This window comes from Mirounga leonina, unplaced genomic scaffold, assembly GCF_011800145.1.
Source record: "Mirounga leonina isolate KUSES-001 unplaced genomic scaffold, KU_Mleo_1.0 Mir_127, whole genome shotgun sequence".
NCBI classification, from domain to species: domain Eukaryota; kingdom Metazoa; phylum Chordata; class Mammalia; order Carnivora; family Phocidae; genus Mirounga; species Mirounga leonina.
Window position 1 is genome coordinate 64,923,410 of NW_023270316.1, and position 21,913 is coordinate 64,945,322.

Sequence of the window (21,913 nt, forward strand, 5' to 3'; positions counted from 1 at the left end):
CTCTCTCTCAAATAAATAAATAAATAAAATCTTAAAAAAAAAAAATTACAGACCTGAGTATGGGTTATGCTAAACATTAAAGATATACATAATGTTAAATATATAAGTGTATACATAATCTCCATCCTCAGAACTGTATCTCATGTAAATTCTTTACATTTAATATTGAAGTATAATTGGACCCAATTTATGAGTAATTTTAAAAATAGATTCCTTTAGGGGCGCCTGGGTGCTCAGTCAGTTAAGCATCTGCCTTCTTCCACTCAGGTCGTGATCTCAGGGTCCTGGGATCAAGCCCCGTATCAGGCTCCCTGCTCAGCAGAGAGTCTGCTTAAGATTTAATCTCTCTCCCTCTGCCTCTCCCCCTCACCGTGCTCTCTCTCTCTCTCTCTCAAATAAAATCTTTAAAAAAAATGGATTCCTGGAAATGTACTTTCTTCTGATGAATACTTATTTTTTTTTTAAGATTTTATTTATTTATTTGAGAGAGAGTGAGAGAGAGCATGAGAGGGGAGAGGGTGAGAGGAAGAAGCAGACTCCCCACTGAGTGGGGAGCCCGATGTGGGATTCGATCCTGGGACTCCAGGATCCTGACCCGAGCTGAAGGCAGTCGCTTAACCAACTGAGCCACCCAGGCACCCTGATGAATACTTATTTAAAATCAGTGTTATACATGCTAATAATTTAAAGTCAGTTCCATAAGGCTTATACTAAAAAGTCATCATCCCTTGCCCCATCTCCCTCTGTCCCTAATTCCTACTTCCTAACTATAGTCACTCTCAACTCTCTGCTATTTTTTTGTGGTATTTGCTTTCATATTCAAAATAATGGGTTTGCATAGCCCTGTCTCCTTTTTTCAGTTTTAGATACTACTTTCCAAAATAAATCAACAGATAAGTATGTAGTTCTCTTAAACCCCTGTACACCCTCACACGTATCCTCCTAAAGCAGTTTCTACATAATTTGTGGTTAGATCACAACTGATTGGTATAGCTGTGTGAAGATAATTCGTATTTGAGCCATAGTATGCAATATGATTATATTACCTGTCTTGTACTTTCTGTTTTCCTGAGGATAATAAATATCTGGAGTTTCTGTCAGCCACTTTACTATGGACCTGTCACTTAGGCTCACACTCTGTGCGAAGTAGAAAGTATCTCCCTATGTTCCCATGCACCAGATCACGCATCAGTTTCACCTTTTTCTTGGAGACATCTTGTTGGCTCTCACCTTTCTAGTTGTTCTCTGGTCTGCTGCACAGTCCCTGTTCTTCCTTTTCCTTGGTTTGCACCCCGATTGCAGTAGAGCACATCCTCTATTAAACTTCCTAAACATTGGAGAAAGAAACCTTGAGACCCTGCGTGTGAAACATACCTTTAGTCTCCCCTCCCATTTGCCTAATAGCTGGAGAAAGCATTCTAGGTTGGAAGTCATTTTTCCTCAGGATTTTGAAAGCATTGCTCTATTGTCTTTGGCACTCAGTGTTTCTGTGGAGAAGTCCAATTCTGACAGTAATCTGAATCTCAATTCTTTGTCTATGCATGTTGTTCCCAGCTCCTTTTGGAAGCTTTTTCTCCACAGTGTTTTGAAATACCATGATTTCAGGGACTTAGTGTGGCTCTTTTTCATGCATCTTGTCAAGCATGCAGTAGCTACTCCAAATCTGCAAACCCATACCCTTTTTCTCTTCCCTCCTATAAAACAGATGTGGAACCTCTATCCTCACATGTGTCTAGTATGGTCCTGAAAAGCTCATCGGAAGCTGTGTGCATGATCAGAGAACTCTGATCAACTGGTCGATGTCACTACAGATTAAGTAGCAGGGCCACTTGGTGTGGGAAACTCCCAGCTGTCATTATCTTTTGGGCTGGTTGTTTTCACAAAAGCGGGATCTCTGGATTTCCTGCCTGGGAGATAGGAGCCTGGCTGCCAGCATTCACAGAAACAACCTGAGCAAAAGAGAACCTCCTAGAGATTTTCCGTGAGTCCTACCTTTTGAAGCCCCACCTGCACCACTTGCAGACATCATCTGCAGCGAGGCCAGTGATGCCGGAGCCTTTGGGGGACTCTGCGGTACCCATTCGTCTGTTCTAGGCTTCTCCCATTGTCACAGCCTCCGTTTCCTAGTTACCAGTTGTCCAGCTACTTTCTAAGTTTCATATTTTTTTTATTACTTTCATCCCTTCTTTGTTCTTACGTGTTTATTCCATCATTGTTGTTTTAATTTTAGTGGGATTTCAGGAGGGAGCCAGGAGGGTATGTGTGGGTCTGCTGTCTTTAACAGAGCATCAACACGCTCTTTGTTCTTCAGAAATATATCTGTGAGGTCACAGCTTTACCAGGAACTGAGTAACAAAAGAAAACAGTGGTTCTGCCCTCCCTACATCTACAAAAACACATGAAGGCATCTGAGTTGGAGACTAACCCTTATACTGTTTCTGTACAATAGCATAAGGCTCTATCCAGAAATACTTGGTATTTTAATTTTGTTTTCTTTGGTAACAGATTAGTCTCTTATAATATGGTGATGTGAACTACGCATTTTTTTTAAGTAAACATCTTCATGTCTTAAAATGTTAAAAGAGGAAGATAGAGTAAAAGTAATAGTAGAAGACGAATAGCCCTTTCAATTTTTTTAATATAAATTCAATTAATCAGTGCTTTTTTCCCCCACTCCTTCCTACTCATCATTCTCATGTTGTTTTATGTCTTTGATAAGTCACTATATGCTGATATCCTTAGAACAATACTTAATAATCTTGTTCAGATTATTGACTATCATTAAAACTAATTCAGCCTTTTAGGTATTTTTTGTTTTGTTTTGTGTTAAAGGAGAGGATTAAGGGTTAACCAGGCTTAATAGTCAAATAATTTCCTCCTTTCTTGAGTGTCCCAGGCTAGTTAACAGAAGTTTTACACAGTCTTTTTAACAACACAAAGAACGCTTTTGTAGATGGTTTTATCATCTTAAGTAAATATTTTATTAGGATAAGAAAAAGCATTAAGTGTTTTCTAAAAAAAATAGTTTTCATATTGAATTATCCAAATACTTGGGATTTAAACTAGTCACAGAATGGACAGTAGTAGTTTTGTGGCCAAAAAGACAAAGCTCCCAAATTCAAGTTGTCTGGGATCAGGAAAATCAAATAGAAGTGGGTTTTAGGTATTTTTTTGTTTGTGCTAATATTTTAAAACCAACCCCTGGAAGTTTGAAGTGTGTTCCATGCAGTCTAGAAAGTGGGGGGGCAGGGGTTTGCTTAACAGAGCAAGAAGAAAGCAAAACAGTAAAGGCCTCCAGCGCTTTTGGTTACAAGGGCATGAAGAAAGTTTAATAGGTAGTGCTGTTTCTCTCCCTGAGCTCACTGCCACTGAGAGGAAGAAACTGGTTTCAGAGAATTTGTAAGCAGAATCCAAGAAAACTTCTAAGTCAGGGCTCAGAAACTTTAGGGAAAGCAGATTTCACCTAAACCAAGGGGTAACTGAGGAGGAGCTTTCAGAGCCTTTCATAGGGAGAAGGAAGGAGGAACTGGGAATTCAGACTAGAGATGATTTTAACAGTGTAAGTTAAAATGAGACAATATATCTAATTCCCATGTATGTATTTAGTTATACCCAAAGAGCATTTCAGACTACTCTAAAGTGGCTTTTCACTTCAAAGGCTGGTAGTACTGTCTTGCCCAGAATGGCATGGGGAGATGAAAAGGAAAAAACAAGGCCGTAGGCAACCCTGTATTTAAAAAAGAAATTGATCCTTTGGTGGTAGATGAATGTAATCAAGCAACTCTAAAGTGATTGACAACATTTTTCTCCAAGAGCTGCTCAGAGTTCTGTTTTATCAGCTCTCTGAATCAGTTGAAAATGCTATCAGTTCTGTACCTTGAGCTAGTTAAGCCTGGGATTGAAAACCATCAATCTTGAAAATTTGCATGATTAAATTTTCTCTTAGAGCCCAACAGGCCAATTTTACCTCTGAGAGTTTCTGAGTTATGATAGAGACACTATATTTCTCATTTAAATGTTATGCAGTGACACACTATTTACCTTGAAGCTCCTAAACTACTTAACCTTTTATTTGACCTTCTATGAATCTGACTTTCAGTTATATAAGCTATATATCTGCCTTATAAGCTTCTGTAAAACATGCCAAGGTAGAGATTTAATTATACTCTATTTGTCTTTTTAAAAATAAAAATCAATATATTTTCTGTTTCAGGGCATTTGATGTAGAATTACTTTACATAGCACAGTTCTTTAAAATTCCAATAGCAGAAATTGCTGTCAACTGGACTGAAATTGAAGGTGAGCATATTGTTCATGTTACAGCTGATCTTAAGTGGGGTGGGGGGTTGGTGACAATACAGTTGACCAGTAAAGTAAGCTGGCTGCCCCATAGGGCCTACTCAGCTGACCTGACTGAGAGGGGCAGTTCCATAGAGAGTTACCCTCCTAATCCCCTCCACCCTCCAAATGGCTTACTGCCTTCTCCCTGCAATCTCTTCCTGGGTCTTCAGTAGGCCGACTACCTGGCCCAAGAAATTCAGTAAAACTTCTGCAGCAGACAGGATCATGGCAATCTGAGGCTAGACACAAGGTTGATCAGTCTTTTGAGATAAATTTTGTTTGTATCACCTTTTATTTAGTATGGTCTTATTTCATTACTCAGTAGGTATTGAGTACCTACAAGCCACCATGCGGAGCTAAATAAGGAATTATAGTTGTTTTTACTCCAAATGCCCACAGTCCATTCAGAGCCAGTATATATATCCAAAAAAATGTGAAAATCTCTAAGATTTCTAATAATGAGAAATCTGTCGTGATTCTTAATAATTCCTGTTTGAAAAAGCTTAGACTGCTTATAATTTTAGAACTTAAAATATATTCTAGTTTTCTCTTTACTTACATTAGAATGCTCCAAAATTAATTCACAGTGTGGAAGCAGTTAACAATCACCTGGAGACTTTCAGAGTCACCCCGCCCCTGCTGAGCATGGCCTCCTCCCAGAAAGTCTTTGTTGTAATATGCCATTATTGTTCTGTAACTGTGGGTGTTTAGGGACAGGAGAAGGTCTGGGGATCATACAAACTATATAGTCTAGAACAAATTCAAACCTCTTGGAGTCTTGCTGAATCAAATTTAACTACTCTCCATAGTAGCTGCTGAGATCAAAGGGGATTGAGAAGCCGATAAAGGACTGCTCAGACTTAGAAGGATCTGCTGTGTTGATCTGTGTTGATCTATGTCCAGCATAGACTCTGTGGGAAATTGAAGTGGGAGAAAGTAAAAAATGTGTTTCATATTTACATCATTTGCTCATGTGCATTTCAGAGATAGTTATGTATTACTTTTCATTAATGGGCACTCAGTGAATAATTTTGTATTAGTCATTCCCAGAATCCTTGGCCATATACCCTCAGTCCCTCCTCCCTATAATAGGGCCAACTGAAATCTCCACAACTTAGATCCTTCCCAGTTTCATTTAACTTCCAAGATGTTTTGTTTGTGTTATTAGAGAAACGACTCAATTTAGCTTTGAAGATGTTTAATTCTTTTGTAAATGATTCAAATAAAATTAAGGTAGATGTGTTAATTTGACTATGGTAATCATTTTACAGTATGTGTATAGAAATATATACATTGTGTATATATGTATATATATCAAATCCATACATTCTGTACTTTGAATATATTTCAATGTTATTTGTCAGTTATACCTCAATAAGTGGGGGGGGGGGGGGGAAAAGAGGAAGGAGCTAGAGTATTTGGGCTTAAATTTAGAAAATTGTCAGTGATTAGTATTTTGATATTGGCCATGACCCTTCACCATCCAATACCCCAGTTACCTGACCTGCAGTCTACTCGTGACTTAATAAAAAAATTCCATGGGATAAAATCAAGGAAGACAAGCTTTTAAAACATGCTCCAGGAGGCAGACCTCCTATAGTCAGCTGGCTTGGCACGCTGCCATTTGGCAACCACTGGACAAGATGTCCTAGCTAAGACTGTGTTTCTTTTAGCTGATTGAGAATCTTTGGGAGAATTAGAATAAAAGTTGGGTTTTTGTCTTGGATTTCTTATCCCAGATTATTAATTTATATTGTGTGTGGAGACTGAAAAGTAGCGTGTAAAACATGAAAATTTGTCCTAAAAAATCATTTTTAAGTGTGTAGATGGAATTAAATATATACATAAATACATACATGCATACATAATATAAAAAATAAGGTGACTAGAAAGTCACAAAGGTCATTTGACTGACCTAAAATGTAATTTTAAACTGATAAATTTTCTCCAGAGTTTATTTAAGTTAATTCATTTTTAATTATTTTTAAATCGCAGGTTCTAAATTAGTTCCATTTTGGAGCTGGCTACAAATGGGCAAGGACCTACTTTTTATACGACTTCGATATTTGACTGGTGCCTGGAGGCTTGAACAAACCAAGAAGAAGAATTAGGTTATTTGCCATCTTTGTATCCTTATGTATCAGTGTCACACATTTCATTTGAAATTAAAATTTTAAGTAAACCTATGCCATTGTCTGCCTTTTGGTAATTTTAAGAATTAACCGCCATGGGACGCCTGGGTGGCTCAGTTGGTTAAGCGGCTGCCTTCGGCTCAGGTCATGATCCCAGGGTCCTGGGATCGAGTCCCACATCGGGCTCCCTGCTCGGCAGGGAGTCTGCTTCTCCCTCTGCCTGCCTCTCCCCCTGCTTGTGTTCTGTCTCTCTCTCTGACAAATAAATAAATAAAATCTTTAAAAAAAAAAAAAAAAAAGAATTAACTGCCGTAACTAAAAATGCTTATACCTCTTTTGGACCAAAAAAAGTAAGGTATTTGTAACAAAGTCAGATTTTCTTTTGCTTTGGCAATTTTGTTTATTTAGATCAATTATCATTATGATTCTGAGAAATACAACTTTTAAACAGAAGAGAAAATCAATTATTCTTACTTTAAAGTACCTGTATAATTTTCATGAACTTAAATATAACCACAATCATGTATCTATGCTCAGAGATTTAAAAATCAAATTAGCATATGTTTATATATAAATTTATCAGTATTAAGTCCATATTTCAACTTCTTAAACTCTAGAAAATTATGTTAAAGGATGTAGGTTCTGTCACAAAGGCATCTACTTCCTTATATGGTCTTATTTCTCTCCTTCCCAATTTTACTGACGCACACTGCACTTATTCTCTTACCTCTGGGCAACACCTGGCTCTTGAGTTCATGTTATTAGAAACTGGAAATTCTTTATTAAAAAAAGTTTTGAGGGCGCCTGACTGGCTCAATTAGTAGAGCATAGGACTCTTGATCTCGGGGTTGTGAGTTCGAGCCCCACACGGGGTGTGGAGATTACTTAAGAAAAAGAAAGGTGGGGTTTTTTTTGCTGTTTTTTGTTTTTAAGATTTTATTTATTTGAGAGAAAGAGAGTGAGCATGAGAGGGGGGAGGGTCAGAGGAAAAAGCAGACTCCCCACCAAGGAGGGAGCCCGATATGGGACTCAATCCCGGGACTCCAGGATCATGACCTGAGCCAAAGGCAGTCGCTTAACCAACTGAGCCACCCAGGTGCCCAAGAAAAAGAATGTTCTGTAATATTAATAAATATCTACACTTTAACATCAGAAGCCTGTTTTTGATATACTATAAAGACTAATGAATAGCAATTATAATTTACCCCTAAAATTCAGAATCAGACTGTTTCTGATGTTTTAGAAGAACTAATAGCAATATCTAACATTTACTGAGTGCTTACTGTATGCCTGCCACTGTTCTAAGCACTTAGTATATAATGATTCACTCGCTTTTATAATGGAAGAGGAAACTGGCATAAAGTGGTTACTTACCCAAGGTCACATAGCTAAGAAACAGTGTGGAGTCGTGATTCTAGCCCAGGTAGTCTGGGTCCAAAGCCTACACCCTAATGACTATGCTACCTCAGTTTCTGAAGCTATGAAAATTGGAGATAGAAAAGTAGAAAGTTTCAGAAGTACACTAAATAAAACATTTTAAAGACAAGACTTAGGGGCGCCTGGACAGCTCAGTCAGTTAAGCATCTGCCTTCAGCTCAGGTCATGATCCCAGGGTCCCGGGATCAAGCCCCGCATCGGGGCTCTCTCCCTCTGCCTCTCCCCCAGCTTATGCTCTCTCGCTCGCTCACTCTCTCTCTCTCTCCAATAAATAAAATCTTTAAAATAAATAAAGACTTAAGTGAAAAAGTAAATAAGCTGAAAAACGACTCCTCCCTAGTAGTTTCAACAACAGTGATATGATCACATCTGCAGTAGACAATAAGTTCCTTGAAAACAGAAACCATTTCTTACTCACATTAGTATCCCCAGCACAGTGCTTAACCTATAGTAGACACTGCTGATTAAGTGAATAAACAAACTTCATTTACTACCAGATTTTAAGAGCTTAAATTTAAGTCCCTGAAATGAAGAGAACAAAGCAAGGCTTATGCAAGTAGAAATGATAGAAAGCCAATAGTAGAATGATCATGAGCATTTAAAAGCGTTTAAAGTACAAACCTGAACCAAAAATAAGATCCTTCATGAAACTATAATAAAAATAAAATAATTTACAGGCATACCTTGTTTTATTGTGCTTCACAGATATTTCATATTTTTTTTACAAATGAGAAGTTTGGTCACCCTGTGTCAAGCAAGTCTCGGTGCCATTTTTTCAACAGCATTTGTTCAATCCATGTCTGTCACATTTTGGCAATTATCACAACATTTCAAAATTTGTCATTATATTTGTTACGGTGATCTATGATCAGGGATTACGACTCACTGAAAGCTCAGATGATGGTTAGCATTTCTTAGCAATGAAGTAATTTTTAATCAAGGTGTGTATTTTTTTTAGATATAATGCTCTTACACACTTAACAGACTACAGAATAGTGTAAACATAATTATTATATGCACTGGGAAACCAAAAAATTCATTCGACTGACCTTATTGCAGTATGTGCTTTACTGCAGTGGTCTGGAACCACACCCACGATCTATCTGAGGTATGCCTGTATGGCTCTTTGCGAGCTAATGATAAAAATGCATATTTGAAACATATAGGAATTTTAAGAGGGAAGTATCAATACTTACGTGGTTCATCCATGAACACTATTAAGAAAGGGTTCTGATATCCTTGATGCCAATTTACCTTTCTAAGCCCATATTCACCTAGGATAACAGCATAGTGTAGAATCAGAAGCACTCTGTAAGAGAAAATGTAGTTTTTGTTGACATTACAGAGCCTGCTAACAAAAATAAGCAGCCATAGCAAAAGTGAAAATATCAGCTACTATTATTTTACCTATGTATAAGAAAGTTTGATAAGAATTTTAAATGCAGGGCGCCTGGGTGGCTCAGATGGTTAAGCGTCTGCCTTCGGCTCAGGTCATGATCCCAGGGTCCTGGGATCAAGTCCCACATCGGGCTCCCTGCTAGGCGGGGAGCCTGCTTCTCCCTCTGCCTCTGCCTCTCTCTCTCTCTCTGACTCTCATGAATAAATAAATAAAACATTTAAAAAAAAAAAAAGAATTTTACATGCATTAGTCTGATCAAACAAATCTATCATATAGGAATAATTACCCACATTTCAGAAATGAATAAGTAGGCTTAGTCAAGTAATTTGCCCAAGGTCCCACTAGTAGCCAGTAGTTGTACTTCCTCTAAATAAAAAAAACAAATAGGAAATATAAAGGATCATGGGACATGATTAAAACTGAGAGGATAAGCTCATTACTATCAGACAACTTGACCATTTATTTTCTACCTTCTGACTTGTTCTTACAGAATATTTAATATGGAGGTTGACTTAAGGTTACATCTAGATGATAATGTGTTTGTTGGCATCTGTAATTCCATGTCTCTCCATAGTTATGTACTCCACCATTCATGGTTGATTCTCCAGTTCTATTTTCCATTTTCTTTATTGAATTATAATTTCCTTAAGAGAAGAAACCTTGTGGGGCGCCTGGGTGGCTCAGTTGGTTAAGCAACTGCCTTCGGCTCAGGTCATGATCCTGGAGTCCCGGGATCGAGTCCCGCATCGGGCTCCCTGCTCAGCGAAGAGCCTGCTTCTCCCTCTGACCCTCCCCCCTCTCATGTACTCTCTCTCATTCTCGCTCTCTCAAATAAATAAATAAATCTTTAAAAAAAAAGAAGAAACCTTGCCTTTTATGTGTGTGTCTACACAGCATCCTAAATTGTGACTGTTCAATAAGGTTTTCAGAAAGTTAATGCCACCATTTCAATTCATTTGTCAAAAAAAAAAAAAAATTACAGGAATGAGTTTATCCACTTTATTTCAGCTAAATCCCCTGAAGTAGCAGTCTAGGAGGCTGTTTTGTTTTTGTGCAATCTCAAAATCCAGCAAACCCACAAATTAATGATTTTATTGTTAATCCAATAAAGGACTCTATGAAGTGATACATTTGTAATTCACCCATTTTGAATAAAACTCTAGGTAGTATTTTGATCGTCACATAAAAGCAGTATCTTTACAGATTTGATCCCATCTAGATGTTCTTTCTGTACAGAATATAGACGGATAGATACAAATAACAGATATATAGATTTTTTTTAAAAACTCATCCCAGGATCACTTGATACAGTGATCGAGTGCTCTACATGTGCAAGCAAAACAGATCCTATCCTTGCCTTCTGAGGATTTTGCATTTTAAAGACATGATGCCTGCAAATCTTACCTGTAGAACCACACGCCTGTAGGCATTTGCCTGTCTTCAACTTATAAAGCCAAGCCAGCTTAAAAGTCAGTTGTTTGGAACCCATAAGGTGTTTCCCATGAAAATAGTATCAGAAAAGTATGGTTAAGTCCTTGCAGCAGTCTGAAACATATATAAGCCTAGAATATACCTGAACTACCCTGCACTAGTCCGTAGTAATACCTAACCATGCTTTGCAATGCCATTTCTGTGGAGAAACTGTTTCCCATTTTCCAGGTGGGAATGCCAGGGAATTATCTCTACCCACAGCCTCTAGGAACCCCAGTGAAAAGTCAGGCACACCAGCATGGGGTTCAAACCTCACTGCAGCTTCTGCAGAGGCTGTGGGCAACTTCCCCTACCTGGGAGGGTCCGATGGGGAAGGGCAAGGGCTCCTATGGAAATCAGCAGAAGCCTGCTTCCAGTGCTACATCAAAAGGGAGACAGTCCTACAGAAATGACTGAGGGCAGAGAAAGGACCAGGAGTGACAGCAGCGATCCTCATCTGAGAAGTATCACAACGCACCTCAGAAATACAGCTGGGAAATGAAGTTATGTATACTACCTCTCTGACCCATGAATGTTGACATTAACAAGATAATGTGCTCACACATCTGTGTGCGTGTGCGTGTACATGTGTGTATGTGTGTGTCTGTGATGAAGGTAGAGGGCAGGTGATTGTCAATGTAACTCCTTCCACTATGAGAACAGGGACAGTAAAACCTAGGCCCCAAAAGCCATAGTGCCCACAAACATGCTCCAACCGAACAGTGGTATGAATTGAAATTTGAACCCTCCAAAATAAAATTGAAGAGAAAGTACAAGTCCTTAAAGTAACAATATATATACACTGTCAAGTCTTTAGAAAAAAATATCTTTTGGGGCGCTGGATGGCGTAGTTGGCTGAGCATCTGGCTCTTGGTTTTGGCTCAGATAATGATCTCAGGCTCCTGGGATCAGTGAGGAGCCTGATTGGGATTCTCTCTTTCCCTCTCTCTACCCCTCGCACTGTGCTCTCTCTCAAATAAATAAATAAATCTTAAAATATATATATACATTTTATAAATCACTCATTCATTCTATCATTCACTAAGTACATGCATATTGAATGCCTAGCTTCCAAGCATTGTTGGGTAGATTTATTATACAATAAGGAGAAAATCAATTGCAGTGCCACATTTAAAATGTGTCTACCCTCAAATAGTCAACTTGGAAAGAAAATGTGGCATTTATATAGTAATTCAAATAATGTAAAATCAAGGGGCCAGATATGTTCTGAGGAAAACTAAATCTTGCAGTTCAAAATTAGGAGAACTTTCCCTAAATTATTATATTTCTATGGGGCTCTCCATGCACAATGTACAACTTCGATGGAAGTAAAAACACCTCCATCTGGGAAGATAGTTTATATCCTCTCAGTTCCTTTTGCTCTTTGTCATTCTTCTGAAATAAACTTAGAATAGCAGTCCTACTCATTTATTGTTTTCACTGTATTCCTTGAGATCTAAAGAAATATTTTCTCAAAAATTTTAGTGGAAGGGCCAGCTAAATTGGGATAATTATTCTATTGCAAAAAAATTAAAATAAGTACTCCCACTTCTGGAAAGGTGGAGTAAATGACTTTATCTATCTCTCTTGCTAAGTACAAATAAAACCCCTGGACATTATATATAAAAGAAACATAAGTAGACTCTGAATGGTGCAAGAAGAAGGCAGACTGTCTAGGGACCTTGAGACATATGGAAGGACATGGTGGTGACTTCCTTGGGTTTTCTTTCCTTTTCTTTTTTTTTTTAAAGATTTTATTTATTTATTTGACAGAGAGAGACACAGCGAGAGGGTCAACACAAGCAAGGGGAGTAGGAGAGGGAGAAGCAGGCTTCCCGCGGAGCGAGGAGCCCAACGCGGGGATCGATCCCAGCATCCTGGGATCATGAACTGAGCCAAAGGCAGATGCTTAATGACTGAGCCCCTCCTTGGGTTTTCTTTTTGTCTCATATATCCCAGACTTGTAGGTGAAGCAGTCACCTAAAAATGCTGATGGGCACAAACAAAAAAAAAGTCCCTAAAATGCCTCTCTCTCTTGCCAAAAGACCATGAAAGGAGCAAGGTCAGCAAAACAGAAAACCTTCAGACAGTTACTGCTCCATTCCAATCAAACACTACAGAAAAAAATGATGACCCCACCCTTGCTAACAACAGCAAAGGCTGAATGGGGAGCCTAGACTGGTACCCTCATGAGGCTGTAATAAGGCTCCTGAACACCCTTAGCAGGGTGAAGTCAGAGAAGGCCAAGTAGGGAGCAGGACTTTCATTCCCACCAGCCAGTAATGAGTCCTCTACATCATGACATCAGTGGAGATCAGCACGGAGCCTCTCTCACTCCCATCCCCTCCTCACTGAGTAACAAGCTGCTTCACCCCCCAACCCCCACTGAGATGGTGTCAGAGGAGGCCTCAGTTTCTCTGGTGGTCCAGCAGTAATAAAGCCACCCTTACCATAGTCACATTGAAGACCATGTAGCCAGAACTCCCATCCCTCCAACAGTAATAAGTAGCCCCCCTTTCCTTTTGATATCTATAGGGGCCAAGTGGGAAATCTGTACTTACACCTCCACCTGACAATATAACAAGACTCCCCCTTCCCTTGCCAGAGTAGTGTCAGAAAAACCTAGCTAATATGAAAGGTTTAAATGAGAGCCAGAGTCTAAGAAAACATTTTAAAAAAAATGTCCAGGTTTCAAGAGAAAATCACATGTCAAAACAAGAATCAGAAGAATCTCAACTTGAATAAAAATAATCAATAGATGCCAACACTGAGAATACAGAAATGTTAGAATTATCTGACAATGATTTTAAAGCAGCCATCATAAAAATGCTACAATGCAATTATAAGCATGCTTGAAATTAATGAAAAAACAAAAAGCCTTAGCAAAAAAGAAAAAAAGAAAGAAAGAAAGCAAAAGAAAAAAGAAAAGAAAACAAAAGAAAATCTCAGTAAAGGAAAAGAAGATCTCAAAAACTAAATGGAAATTTTAGAACTGAAAAACACAATAACTAAAATAAAAATTTCAGTGGATGGCTCAACAGTAGAATGAAGGTGATGAAGGAAGGAGTCAGTAACCTGAAAGATAAATAGAAATTTCTAATCTGATCAAAAGAAAGAAAATAAAATGAAAAAAAAGAAGCCTCAGGAACCTATGAAACTATAAAAAGATCTAACATTTGTATCATCAGAGTTCCTGCAAGGGCTGAAAAAGTACTTGGGGAAATAATGGCCAAAAATTCAAACCTGGCAAGAAACATAAACCTACAGATTCAGATTCCTTATAGGATAAACTCCCCAAAGACACATCATAATTAAACTTCTGAAAACTACAGACAGAAAACTCTTGAAATCTTGAAAGCCATCAGAAAAAAAATGGCATGTTACCTGTAGTGAGAAAATAATCAGAATTACAGAATTTACCATCAGACACCATGGAGGTCAGAAGAATGTGGCACAATATTTTTTGAGTGCTAAAAGAAAGGAACTATCAACACAGATTCTTATACTTAGGGAAAAAAATCCTTCAAGTATGAAAGGAAAATCAAGACAATCTCAGATGAAGATGAAGGAAAGCTTAGAGAATCTGGTATCCATAGACCTACCAAAACAATAGCTAAACAAAGTTCTCTAAGCAGAAAGAAAATATTAAAAGAACCTTGGAACATTAGGAAGGAAGAAAGCTTATGGTAAGCAAAATATTGGTAAATACAAAGACTTTCCTACTCTCCTAGACTTTTAAAATTATGTTTGATGGTGAAAGCAAATATTGTAACTGTCTGATGTTGTAAATGTATGTAGAGGAATATAAAACACAATTATATAATTATAAATAAGGGAGGGCAGAGGGGTTAAGAACAGAGGTTTCTGTAATTCCTTCTAACTGGTAAAATAATAGTAGACTGTGATAAATTATGTATACATAATGTAATATCTAGAGCAATCACTAAAAAAGCTGTACATAACATAAATTCAAAAAGGTTACAAATAAATCAAAATGGAATTCTAAAAATTGTTCAAGTAACTCACAGGACAGCAGAAAAAGAAAACAGAGAAACAAAAAAACAGAACAACCATACAACAAAAAACATAATAGCAGACAGGCTCTAACATATGAATAATATGTTACATTAAATGCAAATGGTCTAAATTAAACAAATAAAACACAGAGATTGGCAGAGAGGATTTAAAAACATGACCCAGCTATATAGTATCCACAAGATACTCACTACAAATATAACAATATAGACATATCTAAACTAAAATAATAGGAAAATATATATCATATAAACCTGAATCAAAAAGGAAAGCAGAAGTGGCTATCATATCAGATAAAGTGACTTTAACTCGAAAAAATTACAAGGAACATTATATAATAATAATAAAGATTCAACCCACCAAGAAGACCTAGAAATCTTAAATGTGTATGCCACAAACAAAAGAGTAACAAAATATGTGAAGTAAAAATTGATAGAACCGAAAGGGAAAATAGACAAATTATAGTTGGAGGCTTCAATACTCCTCTCTCAAAAAATGATTTAAAAAATACACATAGGGCGCCTGGGTGGCTCAGTCGTTAAGCGGCTGCCTTCGGCTCAGGTCATGATCTCAGAGTCCTGGGATCGAGCCCAGCATCGGGCTCCTCACTCTGCAGGAGGCCTGCTTCTCCCTCTCCCACTCCCCCTGCTTGTGTTCCCTCTCTCGCTGTGTCTATCTCTGTCAAATGAATAAATAAAATCTTTTAAAAAAATAAAAATAAATAAATAAATAAAAATACACATAAAGTCACCAAGAATATAGAAAACAACACCATCAACTAACAGGATCTAATAGACATTTATAGAAAACTTCACCCAGCAGCAGCAGAATATACATTCCCTTCAAATGCTGATTGAAAATATATCAAGATAGATCATATCTTGCACTATAAAACAAACCTCAACAAATGAAAGAATTGAAATCATACAGAGTGTACTCTCCAATACAACAGATGAAACTAAAAGTTAACAGCAGAAACAGAACAGGAAAATCTCCACCTAAACACTTGGAAACTAGGGGCACCTAGGTGGCTCAGTTGTTTAGTGTTTGCCTTCCACTCAGGTCATGGTCTCAGGGTCCTGGGATTGAGCCCCGCATCGGGCTCCCTGCTCCATGGGAAGCCTGCTTCTCCCTCACCCACTCCCCCTGCTTGTGTTCCCTCTCTTGCTGTGTCTCTCTCTGTCAAATAAATAAATAAAATCTTTAAAAAATAAATAAATAAACACTTGGAAACTAAACAGCACACTTCTAAATAATGCATGGACCAAAGAGGAAGTCCCAAGGGAAATTTTAAATATATATATATATTGAACTGAATGAAAATGAAAATAGAACATAACAAAATTTGTGAGACACAGCCAAAGAAGTGCTGAGAGAGAAGTTTATAGCACTCAATGCATACATTAGAAAAGAGGGAAAGTCTCAAGCCAATAATCTAAGTTCCCACCTCAACAACCCAACATAAGAGCAAAATAGACCCATAGTAAGCAGAAGGAAGGAAATGATAAAGATAAGATCAGAAAGCAATGAAATTGAAAACAGAAATAAAAAATAGAGAATAGCAGTGAAACAAAGATCTTCTTTGAAATGATCAGTAGAATTGGCAAACCTCTGGCAAGAATGACAGAGAAAAAAGAGAAGATACAGTTATCAGTATCAGGACTGAAAGAGAAGGTATCACTACAGACCCTACAGACATCAAAAAGATAATAAGGGAATACTATAAACAACTCTAAATTGTTTAAATTTGGCAACTTAGATGAAATAGGCCACCTTCTTGGAAAAACACACAGTACAAGGCAAGTATGAAACAGACCATTTGAATAGCTATAGCCCCACACTATTAAAGAAATTGAATATGAAATTTAAAAAATTCAACTTAAATAATTTCACTAGAAAATTCTACCAAGCATTTAAAGAATTAACACTAATTCTACATACTCTGTTCTAGAAAATAAAGAAGAGGGAAACACTTCCCAACACTTCCCAATTTGTTTCATGAAATACTACCTTGATATCAAAACCAGACAAAGTACCAAAAAAAAAAAAAAACCTACAGAACAATAGCGTCCATGAATATAGACACAAAATCCTTAATAAGATATTAACAAATAAAATTCCTCTTTATGTAAAAAAAATTATACACCATGATCAAGTGTGGTTTATTACAGGGATGCAAGTGTGGATCAATATTTGAAAATTAATATAATAATCATGTATAATAAATAATACATCATAATACATCATAATATATAAAAAAAGAAAAATTATCAATTACTTCAGAAAAAATTTGGAAAGTTCAACATCCAATCATGATAAAAACCCTCAGAAAAATAGGACTAGAAGGGAACTTCCTCAACTTGATAAAGTGAATCTGCATCCACAGATAACATTAAATGTAATAGTGAAAAAAAATTATCATGCTTTGTTCTAAAGTCAGGAACAAGGCAAAGATGCTCACTTTCACCACTCTTATTAAATATAGTTCTGAAAGTTCTTTTTTTTTTTTTTAAAGATTTTATTTATTTATTTGAGAGAGAGAGAATGAGAGACAGAGAGCATGAGAGCGAGGAGGGTCAGAGGGAGAAGCAGACTCCCTGCTGAGCAGGGAGCCCGATGCGGAACTCGATCCTGGGACTCCAGGATCATGACCTGAACCGAAGGCAGTTGCTCAACCAACTGAGCCACCCAGACACCCCTAGTTCTGAAAGTTCTAATCAATGCAGTAAGGCAAGAATGAGGAATAAAAGGATATATTAGGTGGCTGAAGATCGGGAAAAAAAAAAAAAAAGGATATAGGTGAGAAAGTAGAAAATAAAACTGTCCATATTTGTAGATGACGTGATTGATTGTTTACATAAAAAATCCCAGAGAATCTTTAAAAAAGCATCCTAGAACTAATAAAGTGAGTTCAGCAAGGTCACAGGATACAAGACAAACATATAATTATCAATTTATTTATATATACTAGCAGTGAACATATGGACATGGAAAGTAAGACAACAAAAGCAAAATAGACAAATGTGACTACATAGAATTTTAAAATTTCTGTTCATCAAAGGAAATAATCAAGAGTGCAAAGGCAACCTATAGAAAGGGAGAAAATATTTGCAAACCACATATCTGATAAAAGGTTAATATCCAGACTATATAAGGAACCCCCACAACCCATCAAAAAAAAACCCAAACAGCCCTATTAAAAAATGGGCAAAAGACTTGAATAAACAATTCTCCAAAAAAGATATACAAATGGCCAAAAAGCATATGAAAAGATATTCAACATTATTAAAATTAAGAGCAAGACAAATCAAAACCACAATAAGCTATCACATCACTCTCATTAGGATGGCCACTATTAAAAGAAAAGAAAGTAACAAGTGTTGGCAAGGATGCAGAGAAATTGAAACCCTTGTGTATTGTTGGTGGGAATGTAAAACGGTGCAACCATATGGAAAACGATATGGAGTTTCCTCAAAAATTAAAAACAGAATTACGATATGATCCAGCAGTCCCACGTCTGGGTATATACCCAAAAGAATTCAAAGAATTCAAAACAGGATTTCAAAGAGGTATTTGCACACCCATGTTCACTGCAGCATTATCCACATTAACCAAGAGGTGGAAGCCACCCAAATGTCCACTGACTGATGAACTGGGTAAAGAAGATGTGGTATATAAATACAATGGAATATTATGAAGCCTTAAAGAAGAAGGAAATCTTGTCCTACAACATGGATGAAACTCGAGGACATTATGCTAAGTGAATACCACTCACAGAAAGACAAATACAATATAATACCACTCATATGAAGTCTCTGAAATAGTCAAAATCATAGAAATAGAAGGTAGAAAAGTGGTTGCCAAGGGCTGGGTGGGGGGACTGAAGAGGGAAAATTAGTGTTTAATGGCGATGGATCATCAATTCTGCAAAATGAAAAAGTTCTAAAGATCTGTTGTACACAATGTGAATATACTTTACTGAACTGTATACTTAAAATGGTTAAGAAGATTAAAAAAATTTTCAGTCTCATCTAGTCCCTAAAGAACATGTTACTAAACAACAATTTGAATGAATGGATGAATTTGATTTATTCCAATATTCTCCTGTGCCCATATCACATCTGCTCACTTTTCAATTCAACTTCAAGTTGAGGTGTAGTGGTTAAATGTCTGGGTTTTGGAGTCAGGCAGACTGGAGTTTGAATTCTGAGTCGGACACTTGGGAACATTTGGTTATGCCTCAGGTTCTGCAAAATGGGATAATAATTCTCAACCCGAGATGTCACGAGGGTGAAACAAGATGATGTGCATAAAGCCTAACCTGGTCCTGGCAGGAAGAATCTCACAACAGGAGATAGCTTTCACTCTTCACCACCAAATCAAGATGCTTCAGGACTCCCTTGTTGCAATCCCAGAATACGTATTTGGTGATATTCCTACCTACTAACATTATCTTGTCTATGGCCATACCACCCTGAACGCACCCTCTCTCGTCTGACCAAATAACATTATTTTTCCTATTTATCCAACGAGTTTGACTGTTCTCAGGAACACTGGGGTTTTCATACGTAAACCTACTATTCTGCACAGAGCAGGCATTCTGGACTGCCTTTCCAATACAGCTGTCCTCTGCTGCAAAGCCAGCACCCACAGAGCTGCCTCCCCCCAGACTGTGGGTATGGGGGTTCTTTGGCTATGAGGTAGTGGTCATTCATCCTCACTTCTCAAGATGTAGCTGAAATTTTGTTTCTGTGTTGATTCCCTGACACCTCCCTTGTGCCTTCACCCCTAAATGACACACAGAGTTACTGCATGATAATCACTGACATGTGTGTCTTTCCTAGTGAGACCTAGTTTCCTTAGGACCAGTGCTCTGTGTCCACGTGATTAGTCCAGGCACCTGTGCTCAGGAAAGTGTCTAATACTGGTTATGGGCTGAATGAAGGCTTGAAGAGAAGTTCAAGGGAGAGTCAGAAAAAGTGCAGAGTTAGGACAGAATTACAGATGAAACGTACGAAAGAAACCAGAAGTGGAAGGGGTCCGTAGGCAACAATTCCTAGTTACGGCTCCGAGTGGAACCATTATAATGCTAGATCAAACATCAGGTACAGCAGATGCACAGAGCAGAATCTTGGTATCCATGGATTACTACAGCCTTTGTCACAATCAGGTCCTATGCTGAGCATCTAACGAGCGAAAAGGACGGATCCTCTCATGGGTAAGGACACTCCTCCTCCTATCCCTGTTCTATAGGTGGCAGGAGCTCATGTTGCACCAAGTCATTGCAATTCAGAAAAGGGGGAGCTTAGTTTCACCGTGGTTTTCAGGTCTTGAACCAAAATTTTACTGGCTGTTCCACTAAATCACAACCTGTGACTGAGTCTCACCCCTCCTATGATTCCCATTACATAGTTTTCTGGTGAAAGTTCTAGCAAGCCTAAGATTGCAGCTAATCAAGAAGAAAAAAAAATCCAGCAGAGTCTGGATTTCCAGTTACATGGATAGTCAGCTTCTGAAAAATGGAATGTCAACACTGAGCCTTCTTTCCTGGAGTGGGCCTTTTCTTCTTGGAACTCACCAGATCTTATTGTCCTTGTATATAATGGATCTATACTAGGTTTCAGGAATAAATGATAGGAATTGTATAAGTGACAGGCTAACTTCTAGGTGCCAAAATTTCTTGGTATGTAAATGATAATGTACAGAAAAAGCAGACTACACACACTCAAAGAATCTGCAAATCCAGATCCTGCCAAGAGCCAAGGGAATTCTGTGAATTTAAAAAGACTCCATGCCAGAAGCATAATCCAGCATTGCAGAGGTTGTAGTTTCTTGCTCTGCGTTGTGTCCTCAGCATTGTCTAATGCACATACAGAAACTGAAATAGTGACTGGGCCGTTTCTTTTCTCAATAGCATTAAAAACAAAACAAAAAACAATGTGAGCCACAGGGTATTCATTCTGAGGACCTAATTAGTTTACTGTCATAAAGGGCACATCAAGCACAATCTGTAGCTTTTTAGCAGTCCAAATGTTTCCTGGTGTTGCACACCCAGCCTGGAGCAGCGGTGGAGGTAAATGGGCCAGGTGTAGAATGAGGACTTAAATTCGAGTTTAAGGTTCAACCACAAATGCTGTTTTAAACAAGGTCATCGCTCAACCACAAAAGTACGATAATGCAAAACTGGCATCCGCCGGGGAAGAAAGTGCGTGTGAGAACTAGAAACAAGCAGTTAAATTCAAAGCCTTGCATTTACATTTCAGGGGTGTCAAGGCCTTCTGGAGGCCTTTTCCATATATAGGAGCAAAAGGAATACTGTCCTCTTGTCGCTTAATGCTACCTCTGCCTCCGCAGTTAAATGCCTTTTCCGTGAAGAGGTACTGGCTGATGGGGAATCAAAGGCCATCGGTATGTTGGTGGCATTGCCTAAAAGTATTTTGAGTGGGTTCTAGGAGTCCACAGTGACCTCAAAAAACAGGCTACCTAGGGGGTAGCCAGCCCCTGAGGCAAGAAGGTTGTACATTAACGCTGTTCAGTGCATATCTTTATTAGATTAGATAATATTATATTATTATATGCTAGGCTGTTAAGCAAATAAATACACATAAAGAAATGACAATCTACATAATTACACGACTAGTTTTTACCACCACTCACCACTCACAGTGATTAGATTTTCTTCTGCCCATGCCAGTGCAAACCAGTTGCTCTGGTGCTGTTGATGGGTGTAATGATCCCTTTAGTCTGAAAAGCTAGTAAAGAACAAACGGCAAGTAAAAGCAACCATCGGGGCCCAGAAACGTGTCAGAAAAGAGTGGCTGGGTGGGGGGGTGGGGGGGGCAAAGGGGATCCAAACCGATTTGTTGGTCCTGTATCTCTCGCTCTGGTAACAACCCTCCTTGGCCTCAGGCTCCAGGCGGACACAAGAAATGTCAGGGGTGGCGGGAGAGAGAGAGAGAGAGAGAGAGACGCGAGGTGACCCGCTGGCCCGAGCCTCCTCAGCACGGCCCGCCAGCGGGGCTTAGTCACCCACAGACGCTAGCCTGGGGTCCCGCAGGAGGACCAGGGGGGCGGCGCAGGGCCGCGCCGAGGCGCCCCG

General features: G+C 38.3%; 1 protein-coding gene and 1 long non-coding RNA gene across 3 annotated transcripts in view; one reads left to right on the forward strand and one right to left on the reverse strand.

The window, feature by feature from the left end:
- Window positions 1–6,527, forward strand: part of ALG5 (ALG5 dolichyl-phosphate beta-glucosyltransferase) — a 36,038-nt gene extending 29,511 nt beyond the window's left edge. For both annotated transcript variants that reach the window (XM_035003531.1, XM_035003532.1), the window contains 2 exons: window positions 4,214–4,299; window positions 6,337–6,527. In XM_035003531.1, the coding sequence (XP_034859422.1) occupies window positions 4,214–4,299; window positions 6,337–6,452 (202 nt within the window). In that variant the 3' untranslated portion in view covers window positions 6,453–6,527. The remainder of the gene's footprint in view (window positions 1–4,213; window positions 4,300–6,336) is intronic.
- On the reverse strand, window positions 661–21,904 carry LOC118009504. The gene is made up of 4 exons (XR_004678952.1): window positions 21,671–21,904; window positions 21,472–21,566; window positions 9,107–9,219; window positions 661–1,327 (listed from the first exon to the last, which is right to left on the reverse strand). It is a non-coding gene; the product is annotated as an uncharacterized LOC118009504 (long non-coding RNA).
- Window positions 21,905–21,913: the final 9 nt, after the last annotated feature.